At 36.4% G+C, this 19,994-nt stretch overlaps 1 protein-coding gene across 4 annotated transcripts in view; it reads left to right on the forward strand.

Annotated features, from left to right (window-relative positions):
• Nucleotides 1–475: 475 nt before the first annotated feature.
• LOC100772229 (UDP-glucuronosyltransferase 2B17-like) overlaps nucleotides 476–19,994 on the forward strand; it is a 33,701-nt gene continuing 14,182 nt past the window's right edge. The window contains exons 1-5 of one of the 4 annotated variants that reach the window (XM_027391615.2): nucleotides 476–1,202; nucleotides 2,380–2,528; nucleotides 3,836–3,967; nucleotides 17,702–17,789; nucleotides 18,575–18,794. In XM_027391615.2, coding sequence (XP_027247416.1) covers nucleotides 476–1,202; nucleotides 2,380–2,528; nucleotides 3,836–3,967; nucleotides 17,702–17,789; nucleotides 18,575–18,794 — 1,316 coding nt within the window. The remainder of the gene's footprint in view (nucleotides 1,203–2,379; nucleotides 2,529–3,835; nucleotides 3,968–17,701; nucleotides 17,790–18,574; nucleotides 18,795–19,994) is intronic. The other 3 variants (XM_035453261.1, XM_035453260.1, XM_035453262.1) reach the window with 3 other exon arrangements.

Here is a 19,994-nt window from a genome sequence, read left to right on the forward strand (position 1 = left end):
TCAGGTAAGTTAGGCACTGTTAAACTATTTTAGAAATCATATGTAAGTGGATATGTTAGGCAACATTCTCACAAAAATTCTGGATATTGATATCCATAAAAGACTTATAAGCTGTGCAATTATTACATTTTGGGTTCTGTGTTGAGAAGAAATTTCAGAGTAACCTCTTGCTAACCAGTGTTCTTGCTACTATCCAAATATCTTAGAAACAGAAGAGTTATGCAAACAAGACATTGACTCCTATATTTGCTTCATTACAAAGTATGTGACATTAAACACCTGTATGCAATATGAAATAATTAATATTTGCTTTTACTATCTCCATTCAGCTCACAAGTTCAATGTGGTCATTTAGTGTATTTGCTTTGACTAACTCAGGTTATATTTTAACTCATGCTTTTTTTTCTTCTTAGATATCAGGATAAGCCATGACAGAAGGGAACACACTGTGAACAGAGGACTTTGATTTTCCAGGATGCCTGTGAAGTGGATGCCTCTTCTACTGCTCCTGCTGCAGATGACTTGCTGCTTCAGATCTGGGAATTGTGGGAAGGTGTTGGTGTGGCCAATGGAATACAGTCACTGGCTGAATCTAAAGATTATACTGGATGAACTTGCACAGAGGGGTCATGAAGTAACAGTTCTGAGACCTTCAGCTTCCATCTTTCTTGATCCCCAAAAGTCACCTGACCTGAAGTTTGAGAGTTTTCCTACATCTCTCAGTAAAGATGATCTGGATGAGGTTTTTCTATTGTTTGTGAATAAATGGATTTATGAGATACCAAGAGATTCAGGTTTATCACACTCTCCTTTGCTACAGAATGTGTGTGAGAGATATTCTGACAGTTATCTAAGTCTTTGTAAAGACACAGTTTCAAACAAACAACTGATGAAAAAACTACAGAAATCCAAGTTTGATGTCCTTTTCTCGGATGCCATTGCTCCCTGTGGGGAGTTGATAGCTGAACTGCTCCAGATCCCTTTTCTATACAGTCTTCGCTTTTCTCCTGGCTATACAATGGAAAAGTACAGTGGAGGATTGCTAGTCCCTCCCTCTTATGTACCTATAATTTTGTCAGGACTAGGGGGTAAAATGACATTCATGGAGAGGGTAAGAAATATGATATGTATGCTTTATTTTGACTTTTGGTTCCAGTTATTTAATAAAAAGAAATGGGATCAGTTTTACAGTGAAACTTTGGGTAAGTTATGTTTCTTATCTGTATCTCAGTGAACAAAATTTCACAAGTATTTAAATATATTGTATGTCCTTGAAATACAAAGTGAGAGTTGTCTTTTATAGGTGATCAAATATAATCTGATATTAGCTACCAAACTCAAAAACCTGTAAAAGCTCATATTATTGATCAAATAGAAGCAGAGCAGTTCTGATACAGGACATTCTGGTGAGGTATACCATTGCAAAGAGATGCCAGAAGACTTTCCCTAAGTGATTTTTACTCATTTTACTATAATTTTTATCTATTTTAATAAATCACTAGCTCTTAATCAAATCCTGGCTAATGTAGATAAAAGGATGGCATATTTTATAGTTTTAATATGTATATAATACTGAAGAAATTGTTTTCTCTTGCATAGGCAACCTTCTTAATTTAAAATTAAATTGTGGTGTCTGAAAACAGGACCAAATAGTTAAGAGTGTTTTCCGTTCTGGTGGAGTGCCTGAGTTCTGTTAGTAACACCCACCCAGGTACAGAGGCTCAAAATTGACTGATAAACTTAGCACACACACACACACACACACACACACACACACACACACACAAAAAAAAAAAAAACACGGATAAATCATAAAGTATTTCCTCTGTATATTCTTAAGTGTTACCTTACATTTGAAAGATACTATGTTAGTTTACAGGCTTAAAAATGGAACTGTAGTTGCTATTAATACCAAGTTCCTTTATTGTGTACTTTCCTAGCATCCATTATTTAAACACTACAGAAGTATGGGTGCATGTGCACTCAGTCTGTACATTCTGAAGTCATGGTTTTTTTCACTTAAAAATATGCATAGTTAAGATTGGGCAAAAATTTCTACTATCATAATTTCTGAAAGTGTTGTGATAATTTTTATAAGTGCTATTAAATTAGTGGTTATTTCAATAACTATTTAATATCTCAAATTACTGAGGAAATGATAATTCTTACCATTTACTTTAAAAATAAGGCCAAGTTGACATTTATATATCAATTGCACATGCAAATTATGTTACATATTAATGAACATTGGTTTTTAAATGCTCTTGTTCTGCACCAAAAATAAATTCTTCCATCATTTTTAAGAAAATATATATTTTGTATTCTGATGACAATCCTGGCAATTTTTCAGTTTCTCATTTGCTCCTATTCTCCATCTAGGAAAGCACACTACCTTAGCTGAGACAATAGGCAAAGCAGAAATGTGGCTCATTCGCTCCTACTGGGATTTGGAGTTTCCTCGTCCAACCTTACCAAATGTTGAATATGTTGGAGGACTCCACTGCAAACCTGCCAATCCCTTGCCTAAGGTAAATACATTTTTTTTAATCTCTTTTCCATTCAATTTAATCTTTGTTAAAGATGATTCTACACCTTTCATTACATTTTGATCCCAGTGATAGAGATATAGAGGAAGTGGAATTAAACATCCTGCTAACTATGGGGTCAATAAAGTCAGGAATGAACAGGATAGACCTGGGAAATATTCACATCAGTGAGTTAAATGAAGTCAGTTATGGTACTTGGGTGGTTAGCCATTGGGTAAAGTCCTTACCAAACAACTATGAGGATGTAAGTTTGAATCCCAACACCCATTAAAAAATTGGGTGTCCCACACAGTACTATGACATTGGTACTTAGGATGCAGAAAAGGATTGATACTGGGAGCTTGCTGGCCACAATCTGGTAAAAATTGTAACATTTCTCTTCAGGATGAGAGCCTCTACAACTATATTTAAGATTGATAGAGAAAGGCATCATATTTTAACTTTTGGCACCTATGTGCTAAAACTAAGGCAGAAAACCTCCCCAGGACCCCCAATACATCACATACACACACACACACACACACACACACACACACACACACACTCACACTCACAGAAGCACACTTGTGCACACATGCATGCAAACATATAAACACATGCGAAAAAACAAAGAAATTAATTCAGTTAAACTCATCACTTCAGAAACTATCAATCATCAAAAGATGTGACTAACATGTATCTGAGGTAATTGTTTGATATCCAGAGAAACAAGGATATAGCTTCTGTCCAACCAGTGATCGTGAAGGTCATCTCTGAAAATACCTTATTTAAACACAATTTCAGAATATTATTATGTGGTATATGTTTGCCATGCAGTTATGAATACTTCAAAAAGAACCAAAGCATTTTATTAATCATAGTAGGAAGTTTATATTAACTACTAGATATATAAATACTACAGCATAGATATTATTTCATCAAACATGAGTTAGTAATATTTAACCAATCATTATAGGAGAAAAATAAAATAGCAAGGGAAAAATATCACATTTCCTGTAGGGTGAAAACTTGTAAATGAAGCTACAATTTTATGAATACTTTATAAAGTATGCTGGGACTCCTGAGTTTTAATTTTGCCAGAGGAAAGTAATTAAAATGTTCGTTGCACAATGTGTGAGTACAAAGTCTTTGACACTGGCAGTTTTGTCTTCTGTATGTATGTTTTAAAAACACTACTCTAAAAATTCCTAGGAGCACCTTAATTTCTATTCTCCTAGTTTTTTCATAAAGGTATCATAAGTGAGTTCTCAACAATTGGTATTTTGTCATGAAGCAAATTCTCTTCACAGGAAATGGAAGACTTTGTCCAGAGTTCTGGAGAACATGGTGTTGTGGTGTTTTCTCTGGGGTCAATGGTCAGCAACATGACAGAAGAAAAGGCCAACACAATTGCATGGGCCCTTGCCCAGATTCCACAAAAGGTGAGGTAAAGTGCTCCATGGGAGGTAACTGTATATTAAGTCTGTCAAAGTCCTTGAAAGGTCTGATTATAGAAAGGACTTGTGAAAGTAAAGTTTTAAGTATGCTCTAATTTGCCTTAGAAACAGATATTCATAGCAGATGCTACAATACCGCAGAAGGTGCCTTTGACTGAGAGTAACTTGGATATAAGTACTGTGATCACTGTGCACACATTCTGAAATGCTGGCATGATAATGGCATTCCTATCAAGAGTATATAGACATAGCCAAATTCTTCAGTGACACTTTTTCTATTTGTTAATTATTTAAAGTCACTGCATACATTAGATTTTTCAGGGGGTTATTTACTATTTCTACAGAATAACAGTAAGCAAGTATTGAAAAGGTTTCAAATGTACCATGACTCTGCATCCTAATTTTAGAGTAGGCCTGTTCAGAGTGCAGTGAGAGAATCTTTTAAAGGAAGGGAGTCCAAGGCTCACCACTCTCAATCAAATCACACTTTTGGCTAATTGAGAAAAAGAGAATTAAAAGAAAAAACTATGTTCTGAACTGCCTTGCCAATATTTGTATTGGAAATGTATAAAGAAAATACAGAGATGGGTGCTACCCTCATTGTTACGTCTGTGCCTCTAAATGAAGAAACACAGAGCTTGCTTGGAATCAGTCAGAGTGAAAGTCCTACCACTCAAGGAAGAAAAGTGAAAAAAGAAACAGTCCAAAGGAATCTAAAGTTTAAAAAGTATCAGGTGACTCACTTCATATAGCATACTACAAATTAATTTTCTATGGATTAGATTGGAATGCTTGTGAACATTTTATAATTTTGTAGTGGAACAGTCTCTCTTTAATCACCTCAATTAATTTTCTGATGCTATAGTTAATTTTGTCAATCATATAGCAAATCCATGGTAGCCATGTGGATAATGGTTCATTTAATGAAATTTGTCTGAGAATTCTACCACTAGCACCCATAATTGGCCTGGACTTGGAACTGGTTTTTCTGTCTCAGACCATTCTGACCTCTGCAGTAAAACCATTGCATTTTGTCATAAGGACTACATACCAATCAGTAGGATGTAAAGTAGTGTCATTAGATTTGGGGATATTTTTCAAAAACCATTTGTGGACAGCAAATTATTTACAACATTCTCAAAGAATCCTTGCTGGGATTAATATACTCATTAAGTCAGTTCCAATCCAGACCCCAGATATGGTTATAATTTTAGAACTCACTGACAAACCTCATAAAATGGAGCATCTACTACATGCGAACATCATTTGCCACATTCAAGGAAATTCTGAGCTACAGAAATGGCTTAGTATGTTATATGTTTTCAGTGCAGTGTGATCAGCTCAGGTATTAAGTCAGGTATAGTGTCTGTAATGCCAATACTCCCTTCAGAGATGGAAGGCAGAAAAGGGAGAATTCCTGTGGGCCAGAAGCAGAAAAAAAACTGAACAAACAATATGATTCTGTCTCCAACAGGAGAGATATCAGAAAAATATTTGTCAGTAGGGCTACTGATTTTTTAGTTAATCTTGTATCCTGCCACTTTGCTGAAGGGGTTTATTAGCTGTGGGAGTTCCCTGGTAGGGTTTTTCTGGTCACTTGTGTAAACTATCATACCAAATGCAAATAGCAAATGTTTGACTCTTCTTTTCCAATTTGTATTTCCTTGATCTCCTTTTGTTGTCTTATTGCTCTATCTAAAACTTCAAGTAAAATATTAAAGAGATATGGAGAGAGTGGACACCCTTGTCTTGTTCTTGATTTTAGAGGAATCGCGTCAGTTTCATTTAATTAGGTTTGATGTTGGCTGTTAGTTTGTTATATATTGTGTTTATTATGTTTAGGTATGTTCTTATTATTCCTGTTGTCTCCAAGACCTTTATCATGAAGGGGTGTTGTATTTTCTCAAAAGCTTTTTCACTATCTAGTGAGATGATCATGTGGTTTTTCTTTCTCAGTTTGTTTATATGATAGATTACATTTCCTATGTTGAAACATCCCTTCATCCCTGCAGTGAAGCCTACTTGATGATGGTGGATGGATTTTTCTGATGTGTTCTTGGATTTGATTTGTCAGTATTTTATTGAGTATCAATATTCATGAGGGATATTGGTCTGTAGTTCTCTTTCTTAATGGTGTCTTTATGTGGCTTGGGTACCAAGGTTATAGTAGCCTCGGACAGAGTTAGGAATCACCCTTCAGCTTCTATTGTATGGAATAATTTGAGAAGCATTGGTATTAGCTGTTCTTTGAATTTCTAATAGAAATCTGCATTAAAGCCATCTAGCCCTTGCCTTTTTTTTGGTTGGGAGACTTTTGATGACTGCTTCTATTTTAGTAGGGGTTATATCTCTATTTAAATTGCTTATCTGTTCTTGATATAATTTTGGTAAATGATACATATCCAGAAAATTGTTCATTTCCTTAAGTTCTTGATTTTGTGGAGAACATGTTTTCAAAGGATGGCCTAATGATTCTCTGGATTTGCTCAGTGTTCATTGTTATTCCCCCTTTTCATTTCTGATTTTGCTAATTGGCATGCTCTCTCTCTGTGTCTTTTGGTTAGTTTGGATAAAGGTTTTGTTTATCTTGTTGATGTTCTCAAAGAACCAAATCTTTGTTTCATTGATTCTTTGCATTGTTTTCCTTGATTTTATTTTATTGATCTCAGGTCTCAATTTCACTATTTTTTGCTGTCTACCCCTCCTGGGTGAGTTTGCTTCTTTTTGTTCTAAAGCTTTCTGTTGTGCTGTCAATTCTCTAGTATGACTATTCTCCAGTTTCTTCATGTTGGCACTTAGTGCCATGAACTATCCTGTTAGCACTGAATTCAATATGCCCCATAAGTTTGGGTATGTTGTGTCTTCATTCTCATTGAATTGTCTGAAATCTTTAATTACTTTATTTCTTCCTTGACCCAGAAATGGTGCAATTATGCATTGTTCAATTTCCATGAGTTTGTAGGTTTTCTGCAATTTGTGTTGTTGAATTCTAACTTTAAAGCATGGTGTTCTGATAAGATACAGGGTGCAATTCCATTTTTTATACCTGTTGAGGTTTGCTATGTTGCCAAGAATGTGGTCAATTTTAAAGAAGGTTCCTTGTGGCACTGAATACAAGGTATATTCTTTTGTGTTTGGATGGAATGGTCTATAGATATCCATTAAACCCAACTGGGTCATAAATTCTATTAGTTCCTTTGTTTCTTTGTTAAGTTTCTGTCTGGTGATCCTGTATAGTAGGGAGAGTGGGGTGTTGAAGTCTGCAACTCTAAGTCTGTGAGGTTTGATGTGTGATTTGAGTTTTAGTAATGTTTCTTTTATGAAAGTGGATGCCTTTGGATTTGGGGTATAGATTTCAGAATTGAGACTTCATCCTGATGGATTTCTCGTGTGATTAATATGAAATGAACTCCTTCATCTCTTTTGATTGATTTCAGTTTAATGTCTAATTTGTTAGTTATTAGGATTGCTACCTCATTTGTTTCTTGGGTCCATTACATTGGAAAATCTTTTACTAATCCTTAACTCTGAGGTACCACCGTTCTCTGAAGTTCAGGTGTGTTTTTTATATGCAGCAGAAGAGTGGATTCTGTCTCCATATCCATTCTGTTAGCCTGTGCCTTTTTTCTGATGCAAAAGCAATGAGACTTTTATCGCAGTTGTTTAATGAGCTAACTCCATTAGCTCAACCTTTCATCTATCCACCACAGTGGATGGCTGGGAAAAGACCCTGAGAAACCACAGGACAGAGATCTTATAGCATAAGGGGAGTGTCCAGGGGTATGCACAGGCTCAGGATTGGTGCATCTCCAGTCTTGGAGGACCTGCCTTGTGTTGATTGGTCTTCTAGTTGTTATGGCCTATAGGCCCTCCCAGGGCAGTTGCTATGTTCTGCACTTCATTGTTGTGTACTTATCTGTAAAGCACATCCAGAGCCATAAAGCACAGTCCAACTAGCTTTACCAATAGCCAAAAGTAAAAAGGGGTGGAAATCCACACACAAATCCACCACCAACAACAAATCCAATACAAAGAAGAATGAACAATCAAAAACACATAGGCTAACTTCAGATGCCTGCCTCATTGCAAGGAACCAACAGAAGCTATCCTGTGTCTTTTTATAAGCAATTTAAGACCACTAATATTGAGGGGTATTAATGGCCATTGATTGTTCATTCTTCTTTGTTTTGGATTTGTTGGTGGTGGTGGAATTGTGTGTGGACTTCCCCACTTTTTTGTGTTTGGTAAAGTTTGCTTATCTATTGCCTATGTTTTTTGAGTGTAGTTATCTTCATTGGGTTGGAGTTTTCCTTCCAGATCTTTCTGTAGGGCTGGATTAGTGAATATGTATTGATTATATCTGATTTTGTCATGGAATATCTTGTTTTCTCCATCTATAGTGATTGAAAGCTTTTCTGGGTATAGTTGTCTGGGATGGCATCCATGGTCTCTTAGTGTTGGTAGATTATCTATTCAGGACCTTCTGGCTTTCAGAGTCTCCATGGAGAAGTCAGATCTGATTCTGATAGGTTTGCCTTTATGTTACTTGGCCTTTTTCCTTAGCTGGTCTTAATATTCTTCCTTTATTCTGTATGTTTGGGGTTTTTGATTATTATGTGGTGAGGATATTTTTTGTGGTCCACTCTATTTGGTGTTCTGCAAGCTTCTTGTACTTTCATTGCCATGTCTCTCTTTAGGTTGGGAAAGTTTTCTTCCATGATTTTGTTAAACATGTTTTCTGCACCTTTGAGGTGGGTTTTTTCACCTTCTTCTATAACTATTATTTCTAGGTTTGACCTCTTCACAGTGTCCCATATTTCCTGGATATTTTGTGTTAGGGATTTGTATGACTTAAGATTTTCTGTGGTCGAAAAATCTATTTCTCCTAGTGTATCTTCAGCACCTGAGATTCTCTATTTCATCTGTTATATTTTGTTGGTTATGATTACATCTGTAGTTCCTGAATGTTTACCCAGCTTTTCTGTTTCAAGCATCCCCTCAGTTTGTGTTTTCTTTATTGTCTCTATTTCAGTTTTCATGTCTTGAACTGTTTGAATTATTTCCTTCATCTGTCTGATTGCGTTTTCTTGCCTTTCCTTGCTTTCTTAAGAGATTGGTTGATTTCTTGTGCTTTTGGGTTTATTTTTTCTTCCATTTCTTTAAGGGATTTTCTCATATCCTTTCTGAGGGCCTCTATCATTTTCATGAACATGTTTTTAAGTGTCTGCTTCATCTGTGTTAGGATGTTAGTGTGTTCTTAGTGTAGAGTCCCTGGATTCTGGTGGTATCATTTTGGTTTTTCTGTTTTTGAATGTGTTTTTATATTGTCTTCTTCCATCCCTTCTTCAAGTGGGTGCAGGAGGAGTTTCTTCATCTCCTGGAAGGTATGGTCCAAGGTTCCCTTCTGGTGGGTGCAAGCAGGTCCAATACTCAAAATGGCTCTTCTCCACTTATGGGTGCAGGTGGCACTAGTACCGGGCCTTGACAGTCCTGGGTGAGCCAAACCACCTGGATGGGATCCCCAATGCACAGTCCTCAGGCCTCAGGCAGCTCCAAACAGGCCAATAGAAGATGTCATCTGTCAAATTTTCTAAACTGAAAATACTGCTCTGGGTGTGCATGAACTCCCTTGGACACTCTACCTCAGGTCATCCTCAGGGATTGAACTTCAGTCAACAGGATCTGCTGTATGAGAAACTCCGGCCAGCCTACCGAAGTTACAGTTGCCCTGTCCCCAGTGCCCACTCCAGCCCATCAGTGTTCTTTTTTACGGACACCAAGCTGTGGAAAATGAAGGTGGTGATTTAAGAAAGACTGGTAGGTAGTGAATGTGATAAAAGCACATTATATGAAATGCCCAAAGAATCAGAAAAAAAAGTAATGTCAATTTCACTCAGTGTGGTCATAGTCATAATTGACAGCAGTTGGAATTCCAATGTGCAGATAATTCAGGCATGTTCTGAGACTTTTTGTCCACAGCATTGATCTACAAACAACATACGTCTTTTGGGGTGAACTTGATACAGCAGGTTTACTCTCCTGTTTTAAAGCCTAAACTGTCACAGCTCTGGAGACAGTGGGACTTGGGAGAATGGAGCTGATAAATGAGGCAGATTAAGTCTCATGCAATAGCCAAGTTTATTCAGAGAATCAGACAATGTACACTCTGAGGGTTAAGAAAGGTCATGAATAAAGATCATACAAATTCAAGCTATATGCTATCATAATGACAAGCTGTGTGTATGTGGCAAAAACATGCTTTCCCACAGAGGCGTGAAAATAACAGTTTAATTTCTTTATTTATTTCTTCATTAACCCAGGAATGGTGCAACTGCAAGTTGTTCAATTTCCATAAGTTGGTAGGTTTTCTGCAATTTGTATTGTTCTTGAATTGTAACTTTAAAGCGTGGTGGTCTGATAAGACACAGGGGATTATTCAAATTTTTTGGTATCTGTGGAGGTTTGCTATGTTGCCGAGTTTGTGGCTGATTTTAGAGAAGGTTCCATGTGGTATGGAAAAGAATGCATATTCTCATGTGTTTGGATGGAATGTTCTATAGATGTCTGTTAATCCCAATTGGATCATAATTTCTGTTAGTTCCTTTGTCTCTTTGTTAAGTTTCTGCCTGGTGGTCCTGTCCAGTGGTGAGAGTGGGGTGTTAAAGTCTCCCACTATAACTGTGTGAGGTCTTATTTGCAATTTGAGTTTTAATTATGTTTCTTTCATGAACATTGGTGCATAGATGTTTAGAATTGAGACTTCTTCCTGATGGATTTTTTTCCTGTGATGAATATGGGAAATGACCTTCTTCATCTCTTTTGGTTGATTTTAGTTTGAAGTCTAATTTGGTAGATACTAAGATAGCTACCCCAGCTTGTTTCTTTGGTCCATTTGATTGAAATGTCTTATCCCAACTCTTTACTCTGAGGTAATGTCTGTCTTTGAGTTGAGATGTGTTTCTTGTATGCAGCAGAAGGATGGATTTGTCCTCATAACCATTCTGTTAGCCTGTGTCTTTTTATAGGCCAATTAAGACCATCAATATTGAGGGAAATTAAGGACCATTTAGTGCTTATTCTTGTTTGTTTTGTTTTGTTTTTGGTAGTGTTATTGTGTGTGGATTTACTCTGCTTGTTCTTTTGGCTTTTGGTAAAGTGGGATTATCTGTTGCCTATGTTTTTGTGAGTGTAGCTAACTTCCTTAGGTTGGAGCTATCCCATCTAGTACTTTCTGTAGGGTTGGATTCGTGGTTACCTATAGTTTAAATCTGGTTTTGCTGTAGAATATCTTGTTTTTTCCATTTTGTTTCTAATTTAAATAAAAATGGAGAAAAAAAGAAGCTCAAAACTTAGAGCACATCTGAAAATTCATGAAAGAGACCAACTCAATGGGAATTACTGTCCCTATACTCATACAAAGATAAGATGCTTTATAATGTGAGTAGTGGAAGGAAACTTTTAACATATGTTGAAGCTATTCATAGTTAGATGAGTGGCATTACTCAGCCTTATGATCATTGTCATGTTAAAGCCATTCTACCAAGAAATAAAATAGTTATTCCCAAAAAGACTGTTGGAAACAATCTTCAGCTGCAGCAGTATATCTATCAGGATGACACTGAAATCATGGATTAAAAGGATATAGGATAAATTTGACAATAATAGAAGGCATAAATATTGAAAGTGTGAATACTTGTGCCAGGGTAAGTTTACTGGTAGCCATCCAATTCAACATTGCTGCATAATTTTCTGTATGTTTTATGGGACAGAATATTGAAATTTTATTTATAATTACTTTCATTTAACTACCAGTGTTACTAGTGTTTGAATTTTTACAGAATATGATATCGAATGTTTTGGACCTAATGTTTATTCCCATTTTCTCAATTATCAATAAATACAGTATGACTTGTATTCAAAAACAAAAAAGGACAGTGTAAACATTGTCAGGATAGCAATACAAAGTGGTAGTGCTTAACCTGAAGTAGACACATTCCTATCTGCTCCACCTGGGAGGAGGGTAAAAACACACTCCAAGAAATAAGAGAATTTGACAAGGAAATTAAAACAGTTTTCTGTCCTTCCAAAGTAATGTATAAATGAAATGTAAAATTCCATAGGGTTCTGTAACTCCCTTTTAAACTGATAATTAGTAAGAGGTAATGTCATACAGCAAGGATCAAATCCATATAATTGTTGATATTGGGTCCTGCCCTGGAATACTTGCTGATCAATAAGAGTAAGGTAAGCAGTTAGTATTTTATGGCCCTTCTGCTGTAAATAATCCACTCTAATCCACATTTATCTTTTAGTGCTACACTACCTTTGGAGACAATTTAGTCGGGAAAATAAGTAAATTTCAAGGCAGCAAGGGATCCTGCCAATATTCAAAAACCTCTTTTAGTTTTGATTCAAATACCTGTAATTCTACCTTTGCCTCTCAAGATAAATTAAGGGCTATCCAATGCTGTCTCTTCTTTCGGCATTTTAAATAGATTGGTTAGGGCATAACTAGGTATTTCTAAAGTGGTGAGTAGATACTTAACATTCCTTAATAATTTTTGAAAGTCACTGTGTATTTTAAAATTGTATTGTCTTATGGGCATTTGCGTTTGGGGGGGTGGGCTTAGTAATTGGTCTAGTAACCAGTTGCATCAGATATTATACAGTGTCTTATCATTGTACGTTTTCGAGTGTAATAATAAGCCCATTTTTTATATAACACATCCTGAGTCATGCCATATAAGGATTGTAGCTCTTTCTATTTGGGGGTGACTAAGAGGATATCACCCATATAATTAATAGTATTGAAAAAAGAAGAAATAAATGGAAAGGAAAGGAAAGGACATGTCTGCCTCTAGGCATGGTGAAGGAGAAAGTTTATTATAGATATATGAGAGAGGATAGCCAGAGGCAGGGACAAGGACATGTGGGAGAGTCCAGAGTGGACATGACCAGACTGAGCTATGCCTTGTGAGGACAGAACAGAGGGGAAGGGAGAGAGGAGAGATGGGCCCCAACTGAAGCAGCCAGGTCAAAAATACAAAAAGGAATGGGTAACCAAAATTGTTGGATTATATTGGGAAGGGCAGCCCAGCCCCCTGGGCTGGAGAGTTCAGGACACAGTGCAAGGTATTCCAGCTAGGATTGCCCTGTAACAAGTAGGACCTGAGAGATACAGGGAAACCCTGGCATATAGCTCAGCTTTGAATTGTTAAATAGGCACCTCAGCCATTTGTTCCAGGTTTGAAACCTAAATACACACAAGCTCTACTGCAGGCCTCCCTCAGAGGCTCTAAAACCTTTTCCTGCATTGTACTGACAAATAATAGGGAATTTTGTCATGCCTTGAGGTAACACGGTCCACTGATATAAGAGATGAAATTCTTTATGATTGAATGAAGGAACAGAAACACCAAAAATTACCTTGCTATCTGGATGAATATGTGTAGTATAAAACCAAACTTTCATAAATGCAAAACTATTAAAGGCCAATTTTTACCAAGGCTGTAAAGCCCCCATTGGTCATAAGGGGGCAAAACACTTCATAAATAAATCAACGATCTCTGTTTGCCAGATTCTTTTTTAATCATAAAACCAGGAGGGTTCAAGGGAGAAAAAGAAGGCTCTATGTGCCCATTCTCCACAGTTTTCCGACTACCTTGTGAAGAGTCCATACCTTTCTTTAGAAATAGGCTATTGAGGTATCCCGATAGGGATGCTGGATTTTATGTTGTTTTTGGCCCCATTGAAAGACCGAAGCCATGCTAATGTTCTTGTCCACATGGAAATTTAGGTCCCATAATCACTTGTAACTCTTTTTCTAGTCCTTTGCCTATTGATAAGCCAATCTTACCATTAGCAATTGTAATTGTGAAGAATGGGTAGCATTAGTGGTGGGAATATAGATTTCTGCATGAGCTTGTTTTAAAAAGTCTCTTCCCAAAGATTAATCAGAGCATGAGTAACATTTGGCTGGAGGACTTCCATTATGCTGTCTGGGCTCATACATCGCAATCCTGTACATTCTGCTTAATCTTGTTAGAGCTCATAACAGGGTGGAATTTACCACCCATAACAAGACCATTCGGGTGGCCATTCTTCCATGGTTATAATAGAAATATAAGTTCCATAACCAATAAATCCTACAAACATTTTTCTTCTTATTTTTAAAACCAATAATGGTTTATCATTTTCCTTTAGTAAAGGGCTTAAGGCCGCAATCTTATTTGTACTACTCAAGTCTCCCTTATGATGCACATTTCTTTGTGAAAGGACTATATAGGCAATAACAATGACTGCAATTTTTTCTCTCACTTTAGTAGGCACTGTGATCATGACTGCAATTTCCCCAGTATAAACATCATCAATGATTCCTGTATGAACTATGATTCCTTTCATGAATAATCTGTTTGAGGCAGTATAGGTCTCCAATACTTAAAAGGATCATGTAACTTAAAAGTATCGTGAAGAGAGGAAACAGCAACACTTTAGAGAAAGGAATATCAATAGCAGCACTTCCTTGAGTAACAGTCTGTAACAAAAGAATAGATTGATTATATATGAAGCTGGCATAAATTTTATCATTTTAGATTTAAACCCTTAAATTTTGTGGAAATTTTAGGCAGGCCCTTAATATGTTTCCCTATATGTTGATTGGCACTGTTATTGTTGCCAGGCAATGTTTTGCCATCCTTATCATATTTAGACCAGCATTTCTTAACCCTTTCTTGCATAGAGGTCATAAGGCAGGAGCTCATTGATTCTGAGCATTCAGTCATTACAAGGACAATTTATAATGTTTCTTCAAGGGGCTACTTTGTAACATCTGTTTTTGTACAGCATAGATTTCTATAGCAGCTAATTTTGCTCTATGTTTATAGATCTCTATTTTCTACATAAATTTGGAAAGTCCATAACACTTTTTATCTCTCTTTGTGGCTTGAATAATTCATAGCAATCTTTTTTAATTTTTTTTGGTTTCCCAAGACAGGGTTTCTCTGTGGCTTTGGAGCCTGTACTGGAACTAGCTCTTGTAGACCAGGTTTGTCTCATACTCACAGAAATCCACCTGCCTCTCTCTCCCGAGCACTGGAACTAAAGGTGTGTGCCACCAACACCCGGCAATTCATATGACTCTTGACTTGTGTTGTCAAAAGCTAAGTGTTTTTAAAAACTCATGAATTTGTTTCCCGTTTACTTGTTATTCAATAGCTAGTTTGAATCTTTCTATGAAATTAGTATAAGGTCCAGTGGGATTTTGTATATGTTTTATGTAACAAGACACAAAGTCATACTCCACATCAATTTTCATCCAAGCAATGATAGACAGCTACATCTCTAATGTGTGGGAGATCTGAAGGAGGCATATTACGCAGCTGACAATCTATTGATGCCCAAGTACCAGTCGTTATCAGCATTTTATATGTGACATTTCTAGTCTTAGCTGTAGAAATATTCTATGCACTTTATCAGAAAGATGCATCTTACACTTAAGGAATTGGATAGAGCTAAGAACTATTTTAACAATTATATGAATATCATATGGAAACTATTGTACATTTTTGTTCAAGTCAAAAGATGTTAATAACTACATGGAGCAGTAGGTACATATGAAGCACAAGCCTTCTTAAAATCTTTCATTACATCCACTTCTAGTCCCTGATGAATATTTTGATTTTATTAAAATTTCACTGGAAATACTAAGTTCAGTTCAGTAGGCCATGGAGGAATTGGTAAATTAATTCCTTTCCCTGCCCTGCCTTAGCTTGTCTAAGTTGTAAAGTTGGCTTTTTCTTAGGCTCTCCTAATTCCTCATCAAAAAGTAGAGAGAACTCAAGATTAGATTAGATTGATTATCAGATTTCTCAACCCATGCTACATGATTGTCTTTAGACAACTCAGGAAACACATTTAAGGGGGTTTCCAGTAAGGTAGCTAAGGGAGCTATCGCCTGTGTAGTTGCCACAGGTGCTGTTTTTACCTTTGATTTTACCTACACTGGAAAGTCATCTCTTTCTCTTTTTTTGCCTCTTTTACCCATTTTAAGATGTGATCATCTAGTTTATATTCATGTAAGGAATTATCCAATCTTCCTCATGATTAATAACCTTTGTATCTTCCTTACATATTTTATTCACAGTCCAAATCAATGCCTAATTGACCCAACAATGAATGGGAATCCTCTCCTCTTATTTATATGCCATTTCAATATTCACTCACACTCTGTCCCATACTTCATCTAAAGTGCCTTCTTCTGGAAACTAGGGATTATGATCACAAGCCATTTGTAGGCAGTCTAATAGTTGTGATTTTGATACTAGTCAGTCCTCCTCTCTTCAAAAAAAATAATAATAAAGATGCACAAGCCTTGACATAGGCAAAGTCTTCCCTGGTTTCTGCCTCATTATAGTCAATAACCTCCTTCTGTGAGGATCCCCACTCTCCTATCATGTAGCCAAGTTCAGTTCTCTGTGCAGGAGCCACTTGTCACAGCTCCAGTCAAAGTGTATCTTGGGAGTGTATCTTGGGAGAATGGAGCCAACAAATGAGGCTCATGTGATAGTCAACTTTATTATCAGACAATGTATACTCTGAGGATTAGGAAGGGGCATATGAGTGAAGATAACTTGAATTGAAACCATATACAATCACAAGGACAGTCTATGTATGACAAACAAACAAACGAACACATATTTTTCCATAGAAGCTGTCTGAGGTAGGTTTTTATTGCTGTGAAGAAAGATAATGACCATGGCAACTCAATGAAAACATTTAATTGTGGTGGCCCACTTACATTTCCAGGATGTTCGGTCCATTACCATCATGAAGGGGAATGCGGCAGCATACAGGCAAATGTGATGCTGGAGCTGAGAGTTTCAGGCAACAGGAAGTCTACTGAAAGACACACAGAGGGAAGCTTGAGCAGAAGAGACCTCAAGGCCCACCCCCACTGTGTCACACTTTCTCCAGCTAGGCCACACCTCCTAATAGTGCCACTTCCTTAGGAGGCCATTTTCTTTCCAACCACCACAGAGGCACACAAAGCACACACCACTGTCTGCTATACCTGGAGTAGACACTCCCCTGTCTGCTACACCTGAAAGGAAGATGAAAATACATTCCAAAAAATTCTTGTGTTTTGAAGAAATTGAGGTCACAAGACTATCGTCCTGTTTTCTTAGAGTGTTCTCTCAAACACTCAGAATTCTCCTCATGTGACTCCTTTCCTGGACCATGCTCCAAAAGTACACTATGCAAGGTTACTCCTGTGTTGGGTCAGATGACTGACTCCATATTCCCATTGACCAATATTATGGCATTGTTTCAAAGAACTCCAGACCAGAGAATACTGTAGATCAGGAATATTTGTTATGAATTAATAAAGACAGAAACTTGAAACTCATTAAAAATAGCATAGGACAATAAAATAAAAGTAAACTGTAAAGCATTTAAAATATAATATAGAAACTAGACTAGGAGAGCTATCAATATATATTTATATAACATATAAATTATTAGTAATTTGCCGTATTTTTTTTTATTCCTCTCACCAAATCTCCGCATATCCATGCTGTTTTTCAAATTCATAGCATCTATTTTTTCATTAATGTTGTTATATACACAATGCATATACATTTAAATTCCAAAATGTAACCTGTTCAGCCTGTATAATGTTGAATTGGGCTCTAGAAATAAAGATTATCCAACCTTTAACAGGTTCTTTGGAGATTTGATGGCAAAACACCAGACACCTTAGGACCCAATACAAGAATCTTCAAATGGCTCCCCCAGAATGACCTTCTAGGTAAGACTCTGGAAAGCAATCCTATCCAAGTTGACTTCAAAACCCTTTATATTACATTTAGTGAATATATTATTTATTTAAGATAACAATATCTGACATGCACTTGGTCTTTTTTTAACACTCAATTTTCCTTATCTACCATGTAATCCAGGTGTTCAACTGGAAATCAGTATTTCATAGTTTAAGTCTCAATTCACAAGTAAATTTGCAAGATATCTGTCGTTACATTTAGTTTATTCTGACTCTGAATAGGAAAACATTAATACTGAGATTATGAGTATAAGAATCTTCTTTAGATTTTCTTGTGATGAGAAGGGAAGGTAAACTGCAGTCATGATGTAAACTAAATTAATAAATCCAATTATTAAAAAAAATCTTCATGTAGAAAAATATCCTTTCAATTCCTCATAGTACACATTTCTCACTTCATGTCTAATACTACTATGAGGCCTCTGGTAGTTGATCAGTATCCCTAGTATACGAATGGGCTTTGGGAGCCCATTCCACATAGAGGGATACTCTCTCAGCCTAGACTCACAAGGGAGGGCTTAGGCCCTGCTCCAACTGATATGACAGATTTTGAAGATATACCCATGGAAGGCCTAACCCTCCTTGGGGAACAGAAAGAGAATGGGATAGGGGGGTCAGTGAGGGGCAGGGGAGGAGAGCAGGGAAAGGGAACTGGGATTGACATGTAAAACAAGCTTTTTTATAATTTAAAGAAAATATAAAGGTTAAAAAAAGAGACTGCTAATTAATGCTAATCTGAATTCCTCTTATTCAAGGTCATCCAAAAACCAAAGCCTTTGTAACTCATGGTGGAGCTAATGGCATCTATGAGGCAATTCATTTTGGAATCCCTATGATTGGCATTCCTTTGTTTGGAGAACAACATGATAACATTGCCTACATGGTGGCCAAAGGAGCAGCTGTTGCATTAAATTTCAGAACAATAACAAGGTCCGATTTGCTCAATGCACTGGAGGCAGTCATAGAGAATCCTACGTGAGTATAATCTTTTAAAAATGTGTATTCATTATTTATTTATTCATTATTCGTTGTGCTTTTTACTGAAGGCCAAAAGGGCAAGAATTATCCTAAAGGCAAAAATGATACAGAGACAATTTAGGACATGATTCTGTGTCATAGGTTTTTCTCTCTTTTGTTATTGTTTTTTATTTGCATGTTACACTTTATGTTTCTTTCTTATGTAAATCAGACACGTCCTAAATACGTAACTACTTCATCCTCCAAACTGCTTGGCCAACAGACATATGTCAACAGCTTTTGCCAATTTTTCTTTTCAATTCTTTTAGTGAAGTAACTGATCAGAGATTTAAGGTTAATACAAAACTTTGTATTCATAAGTGAAGTAAAATAAAATGTTATATGTGGTACCAGATGTATTACATGTAGAAGCTTTAGGAAAACATTACAACAGAGAAACTTGAATGTTATAAAAGAGATATGTAACTTTTATAGGAGTTGTAATATTCTGCATTGAAATAACATAGATACTAATATAAAACGAAGTGTTTGAATTAATGTTTATATATGCAGTCTGTTTTAGGACAAATTAATATAGTGAAAACCTATTAGAATGAAGGAAAAATGGATATGCCCATCATTATTTTTCTTTGATTTAAAAAAATCCATGTGGAAGCTGTTTTGTAGAAAAGACTATTTCTCTCCTACTCTCAGCATTACTTAAGTTCCTGTAATAATTTTGTATAGAGTTCTGACCAGTGTGAGATTGATCTCTTTCCATGTTAGCATGGCTATTGCTGTCATCCTTTTTCAGATCTTGTTTAGGGAACTATGTTGTTGAGAATAACTATTGGTGTCGCCATTATTAAGATCTTGTTTAGATATCTATATTGCTGACATTTCATGATTAGAGCTTATCAAAGATGCAAATTCACAGCAAATATGTTGACCCTCTCTGGCTTTTAAAAATCTTTCAATCCTCTCTTCTGTGATGTTCTATGAAGGTTATTTTTCTAGTAAGGGGTTTTCAAATGAGTTCCAGCTCAAAGGTCCCTAGGTTCTGTTTCTTAATTGCATTCTCTTTCAGCAATAGAAAGTTACCTTCTATCGATGGAGAATAAGCAGCATCAATAGGCTATGCATTTTGGGAGTCTGTTTGACAGCCATGGCCAACATCTTAAAAGAGGGTTTCTCATGTCTTGTGTTGGGGTTTATGTT

This window comes from Cricetulus griseus (assembly GCF_003668045.3).
Source record: "Cricetulus griseus strain 17A/GY chromosome 1 unlocalized genomic scaffold, alternate assembly CriGri-PICRH-1.0 chr1_1, whole genome shotgun sequence".
Lineage (NCBI taxonomy): Eukaryota > Metazoa > Chordata > Mammalia > Rodentia > Cricetidae > Cricetulus > Cricetulus griseus.